Raw genomic sequence first — 13,810 nt, forward strand, 5'->3', positions numbered from 1 at the left:
GTAGCAGAATAGTAATTTTATTCTTATTGCTGGAATATTTCCCACAAGGCCGCTCCTGCCTTTTACCTGTTCTCGTCTCTCGTGTTCTTCCCTTCGTACTTATACAACAGCTCCTACCTACTGGTCTCCTCAATCTCAACTAACAGATACCCGACGTGTTCGGACAGCATGTTCTGGGGAAGCCGAAAGGAGGAGCCTTCTGAGCCTCCAGCTCTGCCACCTGTCAAACGGGGCAAGCTCTCGCCCCAGCTACAGAAGATTGTCGATAGCGACGATACTAATCCATATGATGATGTGTATTCATATTAGTGAGTGTCGCGTGTGCCCTGAATGTCGTCACATCCCCACCCCCGCAACTACTTGTTTTAAGAGTATCGGCTATGGCTTCGAATTTTCGATTTAATTCTACCGCAGCACTTCAATCCTCTAGCCATGGCTGACAGTTCCAACAGCTCCGTCGATTCGACCGACACCAATTACCGCTACGCCGGTTACGCAACTCGCCTCAGGACACTGCTTCTCTCAGCTCATCGCTACGTGGCTTACACCTCCGACGTAGGCGAGTCATTCCGTCCAGTCGCGCATCCTATTCTCGTACGCTCCGCCTACGCAGTCTCCTGGGCATACCTTCTCGGCGATGTCGGGCACGAGGGGTACAAGGCGTACCTGCGCAATCGCCGCGTCTTAGCGCCGCCCTGCGAAGCATACAAGGATTCAAGGGATCTCACGCACCAGCAGATCGTGATGGGGATGGCCACCGGAAATGTCGGGGGCTCTTTGAGCTCTGCTGATTGGGGTGAAGGCCAGAAGCAGGTAGACTCGGATACGCTAACACCCTGGCCGACTGCGCATATTCCGCTCATCGAGGATTACCGGGTCGTTATGGCGAAGCGCGCAGTCTTCCAGAGTATTGCGAGTATGGGGCTTCCTGCGCTCACAATCCACAGCGTGGTGAGGTATTCGGGGCGCGCGCTGAAGGGGGCCAAGAGTACATTTGCGAGGACATGGGTTCCTATCGGGGTATGTACATGATTCCCAAAGCCTGGTATGAAGGCCCATAACTTACTGTAACAGCTCGGTCTCTCTGTTGTGCCATTCCTACCCTACATCTTCGACCATCCAGTTGACGAAGCGGTCGATTGGACTTTCCGGACCGGACTGCGCATATACGGTGGTGAAGACGCCGTCAAGCCCTTACCGCAGCACCCACATGCTGCAGGGGGAACGACGCACGAGGAGGATTCTACTTCGCTAAGCCATTTCCATATCAAAGCACCCGAGGTAGCAGATGCCGCAAGTGCGAACGTAAGCTGGGACGAATACAAAGAAGAACTGCGGCGCGCGAAGGAAAGGAGGAAGCGTGAACGAGAGGAAAGAGGAGAGTCAGGGATCCTGGCTATGTTGGGGTTTGGGTCGAAACAGAAGGAAGAAAAGGGTAAAACGGAGTGAGTACCTTCCTACGGGGCCTGGTTGCCATAAAAAAAGTACCCTGAAACGTCGACGCACTCCACTCGACTCGACTTCGATGTCTTTCGGATATATATACGGAGTACGGTGTTCCCTCTCTCGCCCGTTCTCTGCTTATCTCATGTGCTATCAAAAGATTGCGGTCACCGGCTGCACTTTGCGTTCGCTTATTGCACATGACATACTACGAGCATCAATTTGACGAGAATGGGGCACATTGTAAGGTATATCTTAAAGTCGGAACAATATTAACGTCTAATTCGTGCCAACCATAGCTCATCGCTTCTCTACATTCACTTCACTATACAGCTGTACAAACAAAATGGTAAAAGATAGAGTCAGATCAAGGTAGAATGGGCACATATTTGCCACGAGGAGAATAGTATCCAGAAAGAGTCGAAAGTGATGAGAGAAGGATTGTGTTGGCAGAACTCTGCGCTGTCACAAGGAGTAGAAGAGAACAAATGCAGAAACAATATGGGGAATAAGTTGAAAATATGAATATGTAGAAAAGAATAGAACGCGCGTGACGACACCGCCATATAGAAGCTTTGATACAGGTAGAAGCCAAAAAGTATACCAACAGATATATCCCACGGACACGGGAAAGTGATGCAGAGAGCTTTGCTTCTCCCACACTCTTCCTGGGTTACATTGCCCCGGCCTGCCTTGACCCAAGACTATGCGATTTTTTATTCATTTCCTTTTATATATCGTTTCCAGGGCTTAGTTCCATCCCAGAGAGTTCTCTGCCATGACAGGAGCACTGATCATCTGTGTGCGTTGGCTGCCGCTGCCACGAGACAAGCGACCGCCGCCAGCGAAGATGGATCCGCCACGGTCGCTCATCTGATCGGCAGTGGAGCTGGTGCGACGGTGCAATTGACGCTTCTTGCGATAGCGGCGTGCGACCCAGAACATTCCGGCACCGTAGGCAGCGGCACCAGCCACCACACCAACACCGATACCGACAGAGCTAGCCTTCGTAGAGCCGCTGCTGCTGGCGCCAGCGGTAGAGTCATCATAGGTGTCATTGGAATCGTCACCGTCGCCATCGCTGCCACTGCCGTCGCCGGACCCTGAGCTGCCGCCAAATGATGAGTCATCGTATTCGCCCACGAGAAGTGGAATAGAGGGATCAATCATTGACATCAGGGTCTTTACGGATTCACTAGGCTGGTCGTAGAGTCGAGAAATAGGGTTGTGAAGCAGTTTTCTGAGGACGTCCACTTTCTCCGTGGGAATGTAGGCTTGGGCAACAGTAGCAATGTAACCAGTAGTGGCTTCGCTGTCATAGGGTGAAATGGCAAACATAGCGATGTCGCTACTAGCTTCCTCCAGCGCATACATCAAACCCTGGGGAATGTACAAGAAGATTTGCGAGGAAGACAGAGAGTGGGTCGCGACAAACGAGTAGCGGAGCTCCCGGGTGAAACCCAGCTGGATCAGAGTAGACCCTTCAGGAGCATCAGGGACACCTCCAGCTGGGGAGATGGATCCCGGTAGCTGTGTAGGGGCAACGGTTGTGGTCTCTTCGCTGGACGTCTCAGTTTCAGTGGGGCTAGGCTCGATGATAATGCTGGTCGGCACCCAATCGGTAGGCTCAGCCTCAACGGTGGTGGTAGTTGTTGTCCCGACCGTAGTGGTGGAGTCTTCCGAGCTAGCCGTGCTAGTTGTGGTAGGGGCCGGCTGCACGGAAACGGAGGAGCTTGAAGGAACAGAGATGCCTACCGACGGAGTGGGGGTGGCCGCAACACTTGAGGTGGGAACCTGAGGAATGACTGGAACGGAAGTTGCGCCGCTACTGGAAGAGGGAATAAGGATACTTGTCAGGTCCGGGGGAAGCAGAGTGGGCGTCGAACTAGCCACAGCGTCGGATGACCCTGTAGGAGTTGACTCAGGAACGCTAACAGAAATGGTGGGCAGGATATTGCCAATCAAGCCGCCCGAAGTGCTGCTAGCCCCTGGCAGAGGGGTTGGTGTCGAAGAATCGGTGCCGAAGAGACTATCGAGAAAGCCACCGGAGCTAGTGCTTGTTGACGAGGGTATGACAGCAGTCGAGGCGCTGCTACTAGAATCAGTGCCAAAAAGACCCCCTAGCAAACCGCCGGATGTGCTAGTAGGAGTTGTCACTGAGGTAGTCGCACTCGAGGATGTAGAATCCGTCCCGAAAAGTCCATCAAGCAAACCACCTGATGTGCTGGTCGCCGAAGGGGATGTAGCCGTGGTAGTTCCACTGGAAGAAGTAGAGTCACCTCCCAGAAGACCGTCGAGCAAGCCACCGGACGAGCTAGTGCTGGTTGCTGAAGAAGAATCGGCAGTAGAGGTTGAAGTCGAAGTGGAGGTAGAGTCACCTAAGAGGTTCTCCAGCAAACCATTAGAAGAGCTCGTGCTGGTTGCCGAAGGTGATGACCCGGTAGTTGTGCTGGTGGAGGATGTAGAATCGCCGTTCAAGTTCAAGTTAAGACCCAGGAGACCGTCTGATGTACTGGTTGAGGAAGACGTGGTGCTGGAAGTGGAAGTGGAAGCTGAAGAGTCGCTGCCACCCAAAAGGCTCTCAAGCAGCCCACCAGACGAGGAAGTTGACGATGGTGATGTGGAAGAATCAGTAGTCTCTGTCTCCGAAATGGTCGAATCAGTGGCAGCGCGGGAGATACCGGTTTGGGTTGTGCTAGCGCTACTATCACTGCTGCTTGACCCACCAAGAAGACTTCCCAGAATACCGGAGAGATCAGTGTCCTCTCTCGTAGAAGACGAGGTGCTAGTTGCGGTTGGCTGCGACTCCGTAGTTGCAGAGGCGGTAACTTCGGCTACAGTTGACTGCTTTGTGGTAGTCGAAGCTGCACCCGTAGCAACACCAGTATTAGCAGTGCCGGTTATTGTATGTGTCTTGCCATTCTCATCGACAGAGAGGGTGATGGGCACAATAACGACATCGGGGTCGGAGTCCTTGGATGAAGCGGCGGTAACACCAGAGTTCTGGGAGGTGGTAGTGCTAGAGGTGGTTCCAGAGTCAGAGTTTGAGCTCAGGAACGATTCAAGCCAACCCAGGTTGTTCGACTGGTCGGAAGAGCCAAATAACTGACGCTTGAGTTGCTTGTGCTCATGGTGAGCGTTGGGTTGCTGCGCAGCAACCAACTCCAGGCCAGCAAGCGACAATGCAGCCGCAATAAGAGCCGTCTGGGAAACCATAGTGACTGCTTAACGCAGAAAGCGGGGGTTGTCGCAGATACGACGGCAGTTGTACAAAAGAGTGGACTGAGCAGGGCTCAAAGGATTTGGGCCGAAGTTAAGGGTGCAGGACTAGTTCGAGCGCAGGATACTAGACGCGGCTGCGGTGGTTCAGCGGCTGGAGGCTGGCAGCGGCGGTCTCGAATAGTGTAGCTATCAAAACAGCCTGTTGTCGCTCCTTTCTTTTCCTCCGCAAGGGATAGCGAGGTTGGCAGCGAGACGCGTGGTAGAACAATGTCGAGCGATAAACAAACGCAGGTGAATGAGCGGCAGGGGCGGTTGTCAGACAACAGAAACCCCTTTAATTATATCCGAGCGATGAGTATTCTGATAAACGAGTGTGAGTGCTGTAAGGAGCGAGCGACGATATCTAGATGGACAACAGTCAAAATAAGATGGCGGAGGTGATGAGGTGGTTGTTTCGGGTACCTTAAGGAGAGGGCGCGACCGTGGGAGGATGCAAGGAGAGAGAGAAGAGCAAGCAAAATTGTCAGTCCCAACGGCTCATTGACGTAGAAAGGAATACCAAAGACTGGCGACGTCAACGACAGCACCAACGATGGCAAATCATCAGGCGAAAGGTGGAAGAAAGAGAGGGGATAAGGAGAAGAGCAGGCTGAAGTGAGAATGATGAGTCGAGAAAGGGGACAGCGAGAGGGAGACGGTGCGTGGGCGGGGACCACGGTCGGCCGTGGCATTACCAGCATGGAGTGGACTAGCCTCGCACCAGACCAGAGTGGGTTACGCAGTCAAAGGACGCCGGCCTCTTTCTTGACGAAGTAGCAGTTTTACTTTTACACGGCAGTCTTTGTTTTCGTTCTAAGAATAACTTCCCTGGTTTGTTACTCTTTCAAACACTGAACAGCGACAGTTTCTCGACCCGAGTTGAAGGAGCAAGTCCAATGTACAACATGATCGCGTCTTCTGCGTCGTCCTCCTGCAGAATCAGCGTTTACTTTGACGGAATATTCCGTAAGGATTCAATAAAGCTAGTGGAATGACGCCAGTCTAGAGCCAATAGTACAAGAGTGCTGATGAGACAGTACTGGTCCAGGACATCTGTGAAAGTTGGTCCCCAAGCAGTTCTCGGTGCTGATGATTTGGATCGACACCCGTCCGTGAGATTCGAAGACCACATTAAGTTGATCGCGACTGGTTCGACCCAATTGTCATCTGCATCTCGTCTCCAGCGCGGCGCCAACTCCAGTTTACGTTAGGTGTACATCTGAATGTACATTTACGATGGCCAGAACGGTAATTTCGAACTGGAGGGTCACGGAGGTTGAGAGGCACCAGTCAATCAATCTCCCATCCTCGATACTGCTACCCCTCTTGCAGACAGGCTGGGTGCTGGACGACCTCGACAATGACGGGCCTTGCAGGCTTGCGGCAGCACCACAAGAACAGCCAGTGGCGTCGATCGGGGTAATTGCAGGGCGCACATCGCAATGAGCCAACACTCATCTAGCGAGGCCGAGACCGCCGGCGTCTTGTTAGCGCATGCGGTTCCTGGATTCATGTGGGGTCGGTGCGTGCCCCTAACGCCCGTCGAGATACCGCTCTAGTCACCGTCATCTCAGTCCCAACTCTCGCCCTCATTTCATAAGTCGGCGCCCTCCGATTCAGAAAATGAAAGGAATAATGCGAAAGAATGGGGTTCGATATTTGCGATAAGTGCTGGAAACTTCTTGACGAATACAATGGCCCTGAGCTGTTAGCCCTACTTTCAATGACACTCCCCCCCCCTTTTTTCACGCATAGCACCTTGTTTCAACTACGGGGGCACGAGAACATACTAAAATAACTGCCGAAGTTCGAACCCATTCGGCTATCACGCCCTACTCGCTGGCATGACCATTCGCCTGTCCCTTCTCGGCCTCTATAACTGAGAAGAGAACTGGTCTGAAGGCTGACGGCCCGGCTAAGACGAAGAGCCTAAATGATCTTCTGGGTCACCACGTGTATGGCTGAAGCATATGAAGAATGTTTGATTATTAGACCACATTCCGCGCAAGGCTGAAACACTCCTTTCTGAGACTGCCAGCAAGATTGCGAACATGATGTCTTTGCATTCCTTGTATACGACATCTACGTACAGAGTACAAGAGGACGTGCGAGTAGCGGTGGTGTCATGGTGGCTAGCCCCAGTTCTGGGCTAATACGCTCCGTGAATCTAACCAACATGAACCCCTTGACTCTCCTGAGCGCCCAAAGCTCAGGCCGTTGCGCTGGGAATGGTCCGTCCAACGTTGGCGTCGTCTCTAGTCTAGGCTTTTCCCAATCCTGCCTCCCGAGTCCTGCTCTATTTCCTGATCCAGAGTCCAATCTATACTGATCGACATCAGTGCTCAGCCATCAAATTACATGTAGAATATGATCTTCGCTCGTAACTCGATATCAGAACCGACCTCTTGCCATTTTCTTGGAGCTAAACAAGAGCTGTACTGTAATAATAATATGAACCATGGATGGACTACCAGCGCCTGTACCCGACGCTAAACCTGTTCCTGAACTGTTGCCGGTGCCTCGCAGCCAATCAACGCAGTCCAGACCTGAGTGCACTTCGGCTGTTCCTACCTTGGAGTGATTGTATCGTTCCGGGGTTCAGGTTGCATCGCAGCGTAAGCACAAATCGAACCCCAGGTCTATGCAGACTGGTTACTCAGCATCTCAGACTTCATTTTTCACCGGACACCCTGAAAAACTCCGGCCGGCAGACTGGCAGACTATACATTCACGTTGCTTTTTCTCTGTGTCTCCCTTCACTATTATTCAGGCTGCCTCGTGCATTCCCTCTCATTCCTATTGGTGGTAGACTGATTCCGATAGAGCACTTTCTGCCCAACACCCTGTGGCGCGAGACGCATATGCAAAGTACAACGATATGTACACGTATACATTAAACTGGCGTCGCGGTCATATGCAGCCTTGACAGGTATGTACATCAATGCAGGTACGGATAATTGGGCGCCTAGTCCAATTCTTTCTGACCCCTCACAGCTGTTGAACAAACTATCATTCAGGCCCATTGATCAATCACATCCGATTATCTTGACCATCCCTTGATAAGGACAATCTAGAACCAGCTTTTTGCCTCCATGATCTTCTCCCACTTCGAACGCATTCATGTTTGCTCTGCAGCTCAAGCTGGATTTTCCATGGAATTTCAAAGCTTCGCCTTGGTGGGTCGCGTCACAACAGCTGAGCACTCAATCTCTACGTCGGAGTTCATGGGCAAGGTCTTAACACACACGCACGTTCGCGCCTGTAATAGTCGTAAGTTAGCTCAGTGGATACGCAAGGTCCTCTAAAGCAAACCTGGAGCAGAATGCAATATGGTCTTGGGGAGTCCATGGGTCAAAGCATACCGGTCTCGGCTCTGGAAAGCCCTCCATGTAAACCTCATTCATATCCTGGAAGTCCTTCATATCGGCTAGGAAGACGTTCACCTTCGCAACGTCGGCTAGACTCGAGCCGCTTGCTTCGAGCACCGCGGACAAGTTCTTGATGATTTGGCGCTGCGAGTCAATCGTGTTAGCAGTATTTCCGACATGCAAAGCAACACACAACGCTGCTTGTCCAGCTTTGAGAAGGGCAGCATACAGTTCGGTCTTTCACTGTACCCTCAACCATCTTCCCTGTCTTGGGATCGATGCCCAGTTGGCCAGAACAGAAGACAATATTCCCTACATATCCAATAAGCTAGACTCAGAAAATGGAGTTGAAGTTGATAAAAGATTACCGACGACCGTGGCCTGGGAAAGGAAGGGGGCGGGTGCCGGCGCGTTATTGGTACGGATGTGGATTTTGGACATTTTGAGATATGCCAGCTCGTCTTAGTAGGCTTCTTGGGTGGTTTGTAGAGACGAGATGATGGAAAAGTCTTGGGGAGCTGGGCTTTTAAAAGGTTGGAGTCCGAGTTGGGGTACAATCGCCCCACTGTGATAAGATAGATACCTCTTGGTCTCCACGCCAGGAAGAGGTTTATTTGCATTATGTCAGTTAACTTTCTAGGCTGATAATACTAGTAGTAGTGTATTCAAGCAAGTATATTCTGCTAATATCAGGCGATTATTGTGGAATGAATAGGCTAAGAAATAGGTGTGTTGGAGATTCCAATATCTGAAAATATATATTTTCATACCCGGCTACCTAAGCCTGCCCAGTGCTTTTATTCAAAGCTGTGATGTATGAAGAGTCCTAGCGAAACAGTTTCTTCGAGATGTAGATATGAGACATTGGTCAAGGGAACGTCGTCATTGGGGAGTACTTATGGTAGAATGCAACAAGTTCACTACTATCTAGCATTATGCTCACAAGGATCTCATATCTTACCAAGCCATTGAGCATCAACCACCAAATGATCCTTATGTGCTCAAAGAATATAAATACTGTTATACACAGTGATGTCAAGGGTACAATCTTCCCTCTTGCCCTTCTAAAATGACCTAGTGACCATTCACTGTGACGCTATAATGTGCGCAAATCAATTCACAGCACTCTATCACTGCAGTAACACCAGCCCACAAACCTCGTTTGACCCTTTATTCATTTCTGAATGGCTTCTTACTACTCATATCCTCACCAGTATCATCCTCATTATCATCCGTGTTTCCTTCATTCTTCGATAGCAATAGCAAGCAACCGAAGACGAAGTAGGTGTCTAGCATGGATCGACCCGGATCCCGCCCCCTCTCTCCAGTTCTCGAAGAAAAGAAAAGAGACAGAGACCCCAAAGTGAGGAAAGGGTTAAGAGAAAGTAACCAGATTGAAACCAAGCTTGGTCCCGAGTCTGATACAGACACTAACGCTGACGACGACGACGACGACACTCTCCCACTCGAAATTGACGTCCACGGTCTTAGAGCAAAGGTTTACCTCAACTGCGCTGACGTCGACATTGTCCCTGCGCGATACCTTGAAAAGGCGGATCGTTCACGTACGTCACTACAGTTTATACTGAAGACCCCTTAGGTCTGACTGAGTTAGGCGAAGATAATATAGCTAATAGATGTCTCAGCTATTCTAAAGCGCACGCCTTGGATCTTTCGAACCGCCAAAGATGGCCGGTGTGTGAACATTGCCAAGTGGAGTAAAGTTGACATCCGTTATCGCGGGGTATTCAAGACGCTGAAGAAGGTCCCGATGTTCAGTGGAGGGTTGTTTGGGGGTTCGACTTGCAGGATAAGCTCAGCTGCCGATGAACATGAGGAAGTGAGTACCGGTTGGCGGACGAGTACCGATTCTAGGTCTGGCTGGGGCTCTGGCTCCTGCTCAGCTTCGTCAAAAAGCTCTTCATCGAAGGTGGACTTCGAGGAAGCAGTAAAGGCGCAAGGACAGGCGATATATGCGCTGCTCGACGAGGTCCTGAGTATGCTGGGGATCAAACGTGAGGCGGAAAGTCATCGGGAGATGTTTTTTCTGAGGTGTGTCTTTATTCTTCTCCGGTGCTGCATTCCAAAAATCTGAGTAAGTAGTTGCTGATGGTTGTCCAAGACCGAGATTGGTTTCTTGTCAGCCAGAATACTGGACAGGATACCGCGTCAAGCACAGAGACAGTCCACTCACCGCAGGTTCAGTATCGCTAGATTACGAGCCAAGCCGGGGGATGCCGCGGGCTGTAATGCCTGTTACGACGGTAAGAGTCTTGTCAGCAACATAGATAGCGAGTCGGGGCTAGAGCTAACATGCAATGATTGGTTACGTAGACAAGCGAACCCGTCGTATCACTGAAAAGAACCCTTGAAGGTGAATTTAAGCTACTCCTCTCGCAACTCTTAATAAACGTGCACCGTCTCTCACCACCAGGCGACAAGATACCCGACCAAGAAGCCTTTCTAATAGGCCTACACGGTTCAAAGCTACATATCCTGCGCGGCATCTTCCCTGGCCAGAAGACCAGCAAGCTGTGGAGCGGCCGACACAATCCCCGAGAAGTACAGAGTACGAATCGCCTGTTCAGAAGGAGAGGTGGCGGCAGCGGTAATGGGCCGGAGGGCCAAGATGGCAGATTTTACAGCAAGACCAACCTGGAGCGTTTCATGGAGCAGGTAGAGTGGAATCAGCTCTCAAATCCCGATAACGAAGTTCATCCACGATCGTTCCAGGTTTTGGGCAGTTGTGAATATGACCTGTGGCTGAAGTGCGATTTTGGGGCTGCGATGAAGATGCTAGCCGGGCTTATTATGTACTTGATGAGTGGACAGGCGCGGTGCGGAGTGCTGCAGGATGTTTTTGAGCGGTATCCGTATGATGAGGAGACTGAGCCAGAGAGTGATGTCGGAGGCGATGCAGCCGGGATGGAGAAAGCTGCGCAGAAGCAGAAGGAGATTGAGGAGGAAGAAGAGAGACTGAGGAAGAGAGAGAGGGAGAAGAAGGAGGAGGAGAAGGCACGGCTGACTGAGTTCGAGGCAATCAAGGGGTCCATGAAGGATAAGATTGGCGGTCTTACCGAGGGGTTGAGACAGCCTTGGTGCGACTGGGTGTGGGAGGATAAAGGGTGTGATACTGGTGAAAGAGATGGGGAGGAAGCCTTGATAGTTGGCGGCCCGTATTGATACTTGGGGCTATGGATATTGGAGCACGCGTTGATGTGGATAGGAGAGCCCAAGTTGAGATTGGTCTTTACTTACATAGTAGCGGAGATATTCAAAATAACCAACACGTTTGCATATCCGTACACCCGCAGGTTATCGCTCCAGATGTCGTCTTTCTGACTCGAATTCCGTGAAACCATCAATGCCGAATCCGTCCTTACCCCCGGTTCTAAAATACTCACTCACAACACCCAATGCGTAGCAGGTACCTCCGGTGGCAAGTCCTCCCACCAGCATTCGCCGGAATACCTTTGAAACCGTGGCCTTCTGAGGGCTCTTGCGAGATTGTTTGCGGGGTGCATCTTGACCAGAGAAGTTCCCACCTTGGACGTCTTTATCTGCGAGTTGAGCTGACTCAGTGGAAGGCTCTTGGGAAGGACTTGCCAGCCTATCAATAGTTTTCGAGCTTCCTGCCGGAGCCTTTCGGAATACTAGGATATCTCCTCCACCCGACACAATTTCGTATCCCTCCGCATGCATCTGGTTCAGACATGGTGAGAACTTGGCGGGATTTGCTAGGCGCGTGAGCACTTCTGTTGGATGAAGATGCTCGCTCGGCTCTTGGAGTGATGAGATCGTTTCAGCCTCGGTGACTTTCGCGGAAGATGGATCATACGCGAATATGCGATACGTCTCCGTGACTGAGGATTGGGTCGCCGTTGATGGTTCATTTTGTAATAGATCTTCATTTAAGGCTTGCCCGTCCGGAAGGCCTGAAAAAGGAGCGGTCGGCCCGCCAGGCATATTGACTGAGCCCCCCAATTTATTCACTGGAGATTTGCCGTGTGTATCCTTAAGATCAGTTTGTGAAGCAGAGGGCTCATCCAACTGTTTAGGTGTTTCGGCTTCAATCTCGGCTTCAATGCTTAGCCGTCTGGGCTCATAGGCAGCCCGAATATCGCGCGCACTGAGTAGCTCAATATCTTTGTCTCTGTTATCAACTGCAGTATATGGCTGACTTTCAGCCGTGACCAATTTAGGCATTTGGTTCTCACGTCTTGACAGAAACCCTGCCCGGTCAGGCCCGGCTTTCGAGACTGAATGCTCGGCCAACGATCTTTCAGTAGTGTTGTGTTTTTGGGAGTAGGGACTCTGCGTAAATGGCATAGTAGCAGGGGTTACAGCTTCATGATTGTCATTTTGTGGTGGTACTGGTCGCTCAACCTGAGCATGTGTTTGAGTCTCAGCATTTATTTCATCTTTAGCGGCCTGCACAGTCTCATTTAGGCAGTTGGAGGCTTCCTGAGTTGGTGCCGATGCGTAGATTTGACTTTCAGAGACAATCGAAGGCCCAGAAGCGCCCTGGAACCGCTCACTAGATTCAGGCACAGTCGAGTCCTTTTTGGTTGCGGAGTCGAGGACGTTCGGCTCTGAAAGGGTGTTTGAATCCGCCTCAGCCTTCTCTTGAGGTAAGTCATCACCCGCAGGGATGGACTTATTTTCAACGTACTGCCCATCTCCTTGTCGTTCCTTGCCTCTTTCTTCGGGTGTCCCCCAAGGCTCAGATCGCACGGGAACCATACGGCCACTGATAGGATCGAACTCGAACCCAGCTCCCCTAAAGTCCGTTGATGGCCGACGCTGCATATCCCCATCTCTGGTCATTGGCTCTCGCACCTTCTCGTCAACTGATGTGCGGCCAGAGTCATCTTGCCCTTTCAGCGTCGAATCGATGACTTTCGCGCCTTTACCTTTATTTGTGTTCGACATATCTTCACCGAGTCCGAAAACCGACCGCCACAAGGACATAAGCCCACTCTCAAGCTTATTGCCCCAATTTAATCCGAGCGGCTGAGATCTCCTCCCAAAAAGAGCTGCGTATGGATCAGCTTCGATCTCCTTTTTGATCCATTCCATCCGGCGCTTCGCGCGGTCTTCCCAGCCACCCTTATCATCATCTTGCCCATATCTGTATCTCGTTGGCGTGTCCTGAAAGCCCAAAAAGCCGGAGTTGAAGCCACCCCAGCCCCAGCCCCAACCAGGACTCCACCATGACTGGTACTGGTATTTTGGGTATATAATCCGTTGACTTCGCGGGGGATGATGGGGTCTTTGTGATCGATGATGATTGTGGAATATAAGGCGGGTATGCTTCCTATGGAGGTCGTTGCTATTATGATATCGATGAGAACAGGTCCAGAGTTCGCGGATTTGGGCTGAAAGAGACAGGTATCGGGCGTTTACGCCTGAGGCTTTCGATAGCCTGCGTATGCTTGTTCTCGTTTGAGCCACGGCCATGTTTCATCTAAACGGAAAGTCGCACGTGCTCAGACGGCGAACAAATAGTAGGTCACATTGGCGGTTGGAAGGAATAGAATGATCTGGGACAGAACTTAGGAGGTGTGTAGGCTAAGGATAATTGCAGCTGTAGGTGGCCCGTTCGATGCGGAGTGGTCGCTTATCAGTGGACGGGAATGCGGGGTCACTCGCGAATGACGTCTATGGGATATTCTACTCCGTAGAGCACCACCGGAAGAGCTGTTTAAATAGCAAGTCACGCAATACTCTATAGGTCA

At 51.2% G+C, this 13,810-nt stretch overlaps 5 protein-coding genes across 5 annotated transcripts, besides 1 other annotated feature; 2 read left to right on the forward strand and 3 right to left on the reverse strand.

Annotated features, from left to right (window-relative positions):
* Positions 1–13,810: part of a sequence feature (contig 1.117 1..274575(-1)) that runs on past both edges of the window.
* Positions 166–1,449, forward strand: ANIA_07042 (mitochondrial fission process 1 family protein; the record flags this gene model as incomplete). Its single annotated transcript, XM_659554.2, has 3 exons — positions 166–308; positions 453–1,020; positions 1,075–1,449. Exons 1-3 carry the CDS (start codon positions 169–171, stop codon positions 1,447–1,449), a joined length of 1,083 nt encoding a protein of 360 aa, XP_664646.1. The 5' UTR covers positions 166–168.
* On the reverse strand, positions 2,194–4,659 carry ANIA_07041 (protein msbA; the record flags this gene model as incomplete). Its single annotated transcript, XM_659553.1, has 1 exon — positions 2,194–4,659. One exon carries the CDS (start codon positions 4,657–4,659, stop codon positions 2,194–2,196), a length of 2,466 nt encoding a protein of 821 aa, XP_664645.1.
* Positions 7,865–8,513, reverse strand: ANIA_07040 (uncharacterized protein; the record flags this gene model as incomplete). The annotated part of the gene is made up of 4 exons (XM_659552.1): positions 7,865–7,963; positions 8,067–8,216; positions 8,302–8,384; positions 8,441–8,513. The coding sequence occupies 4 exons, from the start codon at positions 8,511–8,513 to the stop codon at positions 7,865–7,867; spliced, it is 405 nt and encodes a 134-aa protein (XP_664644.1).
* ANIA_07039 (uncharacterized protein) lies at positions 9,367–11,255 on the forward strand (the record flags this gene model as incomplete). The annotated part of the gene is made up of 4 exons (XM_659551.1): positions 9,367–9,637; positions 9,719–10,124; positions 10,195–10,336; positions 10,407–11,255. 4 exons carry the CDS (start codon positions 9,367–9,369, stop codon positions 11,253–11,255), a joined length of 1,668 nt encoding a protein of 555 aa, XP_664643.1.
* On the reverse strand, positions 11,198–13,532 carry ANIA_07038 (uncharacterized protein; the record flags this gene model as incomplete). The annotated part of the gene is made up of 1 exon (XM_050611951.1): positions 11,198–13,532. One exon carries the CDS (start codon positions 13,530–13,532, stop codon positions 11,388–11,390), a length of 2,145 nt encoding a protein of 714 aa, XP_050467919.1. The 3' UTR covers positions 11,198–11,387.

Source organism: Aspergillus nidulans, chromosome IV (assembly GCF_000011425.1).
Source record: "Aspergillus nidulans FGSC A4 chromosome IV".
Lineage (NCBI taxonomy): Eukaryota > Fungi > Ascomycota > Eurotiomycetes > Eurotiales > Aspergillaceae > Aspergillus > Aspergillus nidulans.